The 8,457-nt window shown below is 40.0% G+C and overlaps 1 protein-coding gene across 1 annotated transcript; it reads left to right on the forward strand.

The window, feature by feature from the left end:
- The first annotated feature begins 500 nt into the window (after positions 1 to 500).
- Positions 501 to 8,071, forward strand: LOC129805182 (uncharacterized protein K02A2.6-like). The gene is made up of 3 exons (XM_055852941.1): positions 501 to 572; positions 3,700 to 4,501; positions 4,788 to 8,071. Exons 1-3 carry the CDS (start codon positions 501 to 503, stop codon positions 8,069 to 8,071), a joined length of 4,158 nt encoding a protein of 1,385 aa, XP_055708916.1.
- The last annotated feature ends 386 nt before the right edge of the window (positions 8,072 to 8,457 follow it).

Genomic DNA, 8,457 nt, shown 5'->3' on the forward strand with positions numbered 1-8,457 from the left:
AGCGACGAGCAAAAGGGTGGAAGTTGGAATATTCAGTATGCAAATTTGCAATTTTACATACTCCATAAATAAAGTCTAGTAAAGAGTTTCAACATTTTCCGGCAACAAAATACAACATCAGTGGACGAAAAGGTGTTGTGAGAAGGAGAAAGACACACTCAATGTTTATACAAGTTCCTGTATGTAGAAATTATTTTCACAGGCCAACAAAAAAAAAGCAAAAATTTGTCGCTAAAAAGAGCGGTGACTTTTTGGGTGGTCCTCAATCATCATTTCTCACGAGCTTGATGAATTGAATAAGGCAAAAATGGAACTTTATGGGGAACATGAAAGAGATACATTATTTTCTCAACTTTAATTGGCGTCCTATCATAATCCACCGCGAGATTTTTGTATGACAAATAGCCACTTGTCGTCCCAGATGACTATTCTAATTAAAATCATAAACACTTTTTCACGACAATCAAGCGGATTGTTAAACATTGAGGCGTACTTAAAAGATGACGGATGAGAAAATTTCCCACAATTTCACGAAGAGCACAGATTACAAGAAATTCAGTGCTAGGAATGAAGTAAAAAAACCCTTTTGGTTATAGCAATGAATCTTTGTGTTAATTAATCAATTAATGTTGGAATTGAGGAAAATAATTAAATTCTCAAAAACAATTATATTACTAATGATTTATACTCAGAACAACACGAGATTTTAATTTAATTTATTTTTAATTTAAATTAGAATTAATTTATAATGAAAATAGGTGAAGTATGATCCTTTTATAATTTGTTATACTGATTTTTTGAAAAATTTACACAAATTGAAACTTTACAAAATACAAACATTGAAATAAGAATTTTAAAATTACTTACGATATATTATATGTCCCGCTTAAAATCTTGAATTCAATATTTCGAAGGTAAAATCCGGAAAAGGCAAAACTTCCTTCAAATGGACCAAAATCCCAAATCTCGAATAAGCCATAACCCCAAATCCCGCAGATCAAAATTTCGAATATAATCCCAATTTCCGAATAGTCAAAATTCCCACTGTGATAAAATTCTGGAAAGTCAAAATTCCAAATCCCGAAAGCGAAAAACTCGAAAAGTCAAAATTTCGAATATGCTATAAATTCCAAATCCTGAATAGTAGGGTGTTTAAACAAGGAAAAAAAAATTTGGCACTATTTTCAGGGTGCTCTATATGATGAGACAAGAAAGTTTTTCTTCGACGACCATATGATCAGACGCCGTTTAGAGGTGGCTGGAAAACCCTCTCTGTAGTGTAAAATCAAAAAAAATGTTCTACAGAGAGGGTCTTCCAGCCACCACTAAACAGCGTTTGATTTGATCATATGGTCGTCGAAGAAAAACTTTCTTGTCTCATCATGTAGAGCACCCTGAGAATAGTGCCAAAAAAAATTTTTCCTTGTTGAAACACCCTTCTGAATAGTCGAAATTCCGAATGGGCCATAATCTCAAATCTCGAACAGTTGAAAAAATTCCGAATGAACCATAATCCCAAAAAGCTAAAATCTTGAGTGACCTATTATCCTAAATCTTAAATAGTCGTAATTCCTATTAGGCCAAACTGAAGTCTAGGGGACACTGGGGCAAAAAGTCACAAATCGAAAAACTCAAAATACAATATCTTCCAAGGTAAAAAAGATAGCGGCTCAAATTTTTTCTATAGATAGCCTCCATAGACCTTCTTTAATGTCGTAAGTTTCTTAGAATGCGAACAAGGAGTTTAGAAAATAAAAAATATCGAAATTTTTAGCCCTATTTTTGAAATTTTGTCCTTGTAGAAGATAATAATTATTACCTACTTATTTTCCAAAATTGATGAACTGGTGAATATTTTCTAAATTATTTGGATTCTTTGAATACGAATCCGCTATCTATTTTAGAATTTTACAAAGAGTCTTTTCTCCAGAAATCCTTTTAATTAAAATGGCCACTTGGGGTAAAAAGTAACAAAAGGTATAGAGCAAAAAGTAACAAAAAGCGGATAAATTTCCGATGTCTCACGGCAAAAAAAAAAACATCAGTGCCATGTGTCGCCGGTTGTTGTTTGCATTGGTCAAACGATTTGCAGTCTTTTGTGCTTGTTTCTAAAATAGCTTGAAAAGTGCTTTTCTCGTTTTCTCACTTTTCTAGCAGAGAAAACGGTGTTTTACAAAGCTGTAGATGAATAAATTTTCTATGAAAATATGTCCTCTAGGTATTTTTTCAAATTTACGGAAGCCCGTAATGAAGTGAATCAAAATATGATAATACCCAATGTCTTATTATTATTTGCCCCAACATTTTTGAGAATTATCACAAAATTACCTTTTAGAAATTGGCTCGATAAACGTATTTCCTTACAAAATGGAGGAAAATTACTTTCACAAAGTTGTAGAGCGGTAAATTTCCTATAAAACTACGCTAATTAGAAATTTTTGAAGCGTTCGAGTAGCTTGTAAAAAAAATAAAATATCCGTTTTGTGACTTTTTGCCCCAGTCTCCCCTACTTTGTCGAGTATGGTGGAGAAATTTCATTTTGTACTCTTTTGGTATAAATTTTTCGTTTCAAACATAATAAAACACTACTTAAATACGCATATAATTCTTTTTTCATCTCTGTAATGATTGATTTTATATTTCACTGTGTCATTGCAAGGGTGCGTCATCATCGATGAGCCACTAACAAAGGACTAAATCTTTGTTTCAGCGAGGACTAAGCTAAGTCTCCAAAATTTTGGGCTTAGCCATAGCCACGAACCGACCTTTTCAGATTATGACTTAAGCGCTAGGGGAAGCGTGCCAAATTTCGGCCACTTTGAGTGTAATTTCGGCCATGGAAATAAATTAATTAAAATTATGTATGTTATCTTCAAATAGTCAATGAATTCATTTTACTTTTAAATATTTATTCATTTTAGGATGTATTAACACAAAGACCGTTAAATTTTAGGTATAATTTGAATTTAAATTGCGTTGTAAAAACTCAGTGTGGAAAGAGTCTTACAAAAAATGTGACAGATCGATTGTTTTTCTAGCAGTCTTCTGATTTGTGGTGAAGTGCAAAAGGTTTTCCTTCGGTGTTTTTCATGAAAATTGATTAGTTTTCATTAAAGATTGTTTCTGTTTATGTTAATACTGAATCAATCTTTAAATTTCGGGTGAAATTTCCCAGCTGGATCCTGTATTTCGCGTAAAAAAGTGTATACTTTGTCAGCGTCTCTCCGGTGAGGTAGTGTTGTCTATTCCGGCAACATCTTTTGCTTTCCTAAATGTTGGATGGCGCCACTTGTGGTGCCATAACTGCAATAATGGCGCGAAGCCATTGCCGGATGTGCCAGATGTGTCAATGATAAAATTGCAAGTCAGTTAGTTGAAATTGGACTATTGAAGTGGACACATCGCGGCAAGTGCAAAATCCCTAATTTATTAAAATCGAATTAAATAATAATACTAACAATAAAATCAAGTGAAGTAATTATAGTGAAATAAGGACAGTGAATTATAAAAGAAAAGACGTGAAATTTAACCCAAAATAGTGCATAGCAAATAACCTGAACCCTCGGGCGGCGACAAGGAGAGATTATTTATTAATCTATTCTCCCTACAAATTTTAGGTGAGTTACACTCTCCTCAAGCCACAATACTTGGCGACGAGGATGGGATTATTTATTAATCTATTCTCCCTACAAATTTTAGGTGAGTTACACTCTCCTCAAGCCACAATACTTGGCAGACGGGATGGCTGAAGGTGAAAGCAAGGTCACCGAGACGCTTCTAGAAGCTGTGGCTGCTCTACTGAAAGAGGTCAAAGATCTCAAATCCGAGCAAAAAGTGGTAGTCCCGTTGCAGCAATCGAATGAGGTTTCTGTGGATGCTTTGTCCAGAGGCATTTCCCCTTTTTCATATGCCCCTGAACAAAACCTCACTTTCGACATGTGGTATCAGCGCTACAAAAGCACATTTTTGCTCGATGGCAAGAATTTGGATGATGCTGCAAGAGTGAGGCTGCTTCTTAGACGTCTGGATGCATCGTCTTATGAGCGATATGCCAGCAATTTGCTGCCACGTGAGCCAGCCAATCTGAGCTTCGATGAAAATGTTGCAAATTTAATAAAGCTCTTCGGAAAGGGTGAGTCTTTATTTTGTACACGTCGAAAGTGTCTTCAGCTTATTCTCAAAGACACTGATGATCTCACAACCCATGCTGGAGTGGTTAATCGTCACTGTGAGGCATTTAAATTAGCGGAATGTACTGCAGATCATTTCAAAGCATTGATTTTTGTCAATAGCCTGCAAAGTGAAAAGTATGTTCTAGTCCGGGAGCAATTGTTGACAAAACTCGAGACGGAACCCGCGGATAAAATCACTCTCAATTTTATGGTAGAGGAGGCTCGTCGCCTTATCAATGTGAAAAGTGATTCCCGCCTCGATACTCCCGTAGCTAGTGTTAGTGTCTTAAAGAAAAAGGATTTTGCGCCCAAGAAAGACAAACCCCCACGTCCGTGTTACCTTTGTGGCTCCATGCATTTCGTGAAAGATTGCTCCTACGTGAATTCTAAGTGTTCTGAGTGTGGCAAGGTCGGGCATAAAAACGGATATTGTCCCTCTTTTCCCCAAGATTCAGATAAAAAGAAATCCACGGGCAAAAAGTATTTCGCGAAGAAGAAAAAAACAGTCCAATCAGGCTCGCACAAACGCTGTATTTTCACCCAGAAGTCCTGGAAGGAAATACTTATCCCCGAGAATTAATGGGCACACAATTGAATTTCAACTCGATTGTGCAGCCGACGTGTCCATTATCTCAGCTGACACCTGGAGAAAGCTCAAACAACCCTCTCTCACACCTATTTCTTTGAAAGTCAGGGATGCCCAGTCTCACTATATCGAAATGTTAGGAGAATTTGAGTGTTCTATTCGGCTTGGAGAAAATGAGGTTAGGGGACGATGTCTCGTATCCGAGAAGACTTCAGGGAATCTATTCGGCATTGAATGGATTGAGGCACTGGGATTGTGGGATTATGCTCCGAGTTCCTATTGTAACTCTGTCCAGCAGGAAATCGACACTACCTCTGCGATTAAGGAGCTACAATCTACTTTTCCTGTGGTGTTTGGTACCGAAATGGGTCAGTGCACGAAAGCCACTGCATCCATTCACCTCAAGCCTCATGTCAGCCCCGTTTTTCGTCCAAAACGTCCTGTGGCATTCCACCTAATGGCTACGATCGACGATGAGCTTCAACGCCTGCAAGCTTCGGGAATCATCACACCCACTGAATATTCGTCGTGGGCAGCGCCCATAGTCGTTGCTAGGAAGCCCAATGGCCGCATAAGAATATGTGGAGATTATTCAACTGGCCTAAATGAATCGGTTGAGATGAACAATCATCCGATCCCAGACCCCGACAGTCTATTTAGCCAGTTTGCCAATAAACGTGTCTTCAGTCACATTGACCTATCAGATGCGTACTTGCAGATCCCCATGGATGAGGAATCGAGTCAATTATTGACAATACACACTCATCGTGGTCTATTTCGATTCAATAGGTTGCCCCCTGGTATCCGGAGTGCCCCCGGAATATTCCAAGAAATCGTAGAAAGAATGCTTCAAGGCATTCCTGGGGTAATTTCCTATTTTGATGATATCTGCGTGGCCAGCAGTGACACCAAAGAGCATTTTGCCGTACTCAAAGAAGTCTTCAAGCGCCTGGAGGACTACAATTTCCGTGTTAAATTGGAGAAGTGCCGATTTTTTTCGCGTGAAATAAAATTTCTTGGTGTCGTTGCAGATGAGAAAGGCCTACATCCGGATCCCGATAAAACTGAAGCAATTTGCAAAATGCCCGCTCCATCCAATGTGAGTGAACTTCGCAGTTTTCTCGGAGCAGTGCAGTTTTGGGGACGATTCATCCGATCAATGAGTGAGATTAGAACTCCATTGGATCGCTTACTCAAGAAGGGTGTTCCGTGGAAGTGGACAGCTGAATGTGAAGCTGCATTCAAAAAGTTCAAGGAAATTATCACCTCAGACCTTTTGCTGACCCACTACGATCCAAATCTCCCCATTGTGGTTGCCTCAGATGCCTCTTCATACGCTATAGGGTCTGTAGCCTATCACCAGTATCCTAACGGGACACAGAAGGCTTTTTACCATGCCTCCAGACGCCTGACGGAAACCGAACAGCGCTATAGTCAAATAGAAAAGGAAGGGCTTGGAATCGTTTACGCTCTCAAAAAGTTTCATCGCTTTATTTATGGGAGGAGATTTACTTTGCTGACCGATCACAAACCACTTGTGTCGATTTTCGGAAGCAAGAAAGGGATTCCGGTACACACAGCTAACCGCCTTCAAAGATGGTCGCTGATTTTACAAAGTTACGATTTTGAGATAAAATTTATCTCAACCGACAGTTTCGGGCATGCGGATGTGCTGTCGAGACTGATCAGTGCAAGTCGACCACCCTTAGAAGAAGTCGTGATTGCAGAAATTCAACTAGAGGAGACTCAAGATCGTCTTATCGTTGAGGAAGCTTCTTCGAGACTACCTGTGAATTTCAATATGATCAAGCGCGCAACACAATCTTCGGAGAGTTTACAGGATGTTGTGAACTACATCAAGGGCGGATGGCCGACATCACTGAAGTCAATTCGTTCCAAGGAAGTAGCGAAGTATTTCAAGATCAGGAATGCTCTCTCGCTTATCCATGACTGCGTGTTTTACAGGGAGAGAATCGTTGTTCCAGAGCAATTTCGCAAGAAAATCATCACTCAACTGCATGATGCACACCCTGGTATGTCCAGAATGAAGTCCATAGCTCGAGGATACGTTTTCTGGCCGGGTATTGATAGCGAAATTGAGCAGAAAGTCAAGAGCTGTACAGACTGCGCCTCTGCCGCAAAAACTCCTGTGAAAGCAGAATTAGCATCATGGCCGCTAGCTACACATCCCTGGGAGCGAATTCATTTGGATTATGCCAAATATCGAGGTGAAACCTTCTTGCTAATCATCGATGCGTACTCCAAATGGCCTGAAATTTTCCGAACTCCGTCATCAACAACCACGCAAACAATTCAAAAGCTCAGAGAGACTTTCGCACGAAATGGTCTTCCGGAAACAATTGTTAGCGATAATGGGACGCAGTTTGTAAGTGACGAGTTCGAGGAATTTTGTCGGATGAACGGCATCAAGCATCTTAAGACCAATCCTTACTGTCCATACAGCAATGGGCAATGCGAGAGGCTTGTGGATTCATTCAAGAGGTCGCTGGAGAAGCAAGGGAGGACAATTTCTTTGGATGTTGGTCTTCAAAGGTTCCTGGCAAACTACAGAACTACTCCAAATGAAAATTCACCTGATGGAAAATCTCCTTCGGAGGTGTTGTTCTCAAGAAAAGTTAGGACGATTTTTGATTTGCTCAAATTTCGTGATCCGCAGGACCCTCAACGAAACAAGAAAATGGAAGAGCAATATAATCGCAAACACGGTGCAAAGAAACGCTCATTCCAGAGGGGGGAGGAAGTCTATGCAAAGAAGTTCTTCCAAGGTGGAAAGTTCACATGGGCTCCAGGAATAGTGATTGAACGTCGAGGCTCAGTCAGCTATAATGTGCGTTTATCCGATGGAATCATTATCCGCTCACACATTAACCAGCTTAGAGGCCGTTCAGCGAGTTCAGAGAAGACTACAGATTCACTTCCACTGTTCTTCGCACCCAGTGATACACCGACACACCCAACTCCTCGCCAGAGTCCCAACTCTGCGGATGTTCCTAAGGATTCCTCAACAGGATCGAACAACTCTACTCCGATTGCTACAACGTCGTGGAAACCAACACCAATTGTCGTTAGCGACACTCCTGATGGTTTAGGTTTGGATACGTCGGAACCAGAATTCCTTGGATTTCCTGAAACTCCTCGTAATACCACGCCAACACAGGAACCTGAGGAACCGAAAACACCGGACGCACCAATTAGACCGTCTTCATCGCCCATAGCGCAACGTCTTCGTCCCGGACGTCCTGCTCCTGGGTCCTACACAGAAAGGATGAGGGCACGTCGCCTCATTCCTTAAAGGGGGGAGGTGTTGGATGGCGCCACTTGTGGTGCCATAACTGCAATAATGGCGCGAAGCCATTGCCGGATGTGCCAGATGTGTCAATGATAAAATTGCAAGTCAGTTAGTTGAAATTGGACTATTGAAGTGGACACATCGCGGCAAGTGCAAAATCCCTAATTTATTAAAATCGAATTAAATAATAATACTAACAATAAAATCAAGTGAAGTAATTATAGTGAAATAAGGACAGTGAATTATAAAAGAAAAGACGTGAAATTTAACCCAAAATAGTGCATAGCAAATAACCTGAACCCTCGGGCGGCGACAAGGAGAGATTATTTATTAATCTATTCTCCCTACAAATTTTAGGTGAGTTACACTCTCCTCAAGCCACAATACTA

The sequence above is a fragment of the Phlebotomus papatasi genome, chromosome 3 (assembly GCF_024763615.1).
Source record: "Phlebotomus papatasi isolate M1 chromosome 3, Ppap_2.1, whole genome shotgun sequence".
In the NCBI taxonomy this organism is placed as follows: Eukaryota; Metazoa; Arthropoda; class Insecta; order Diptera; family Psychodidae; genus Phlebotomus; species Phlebotomus papatasi.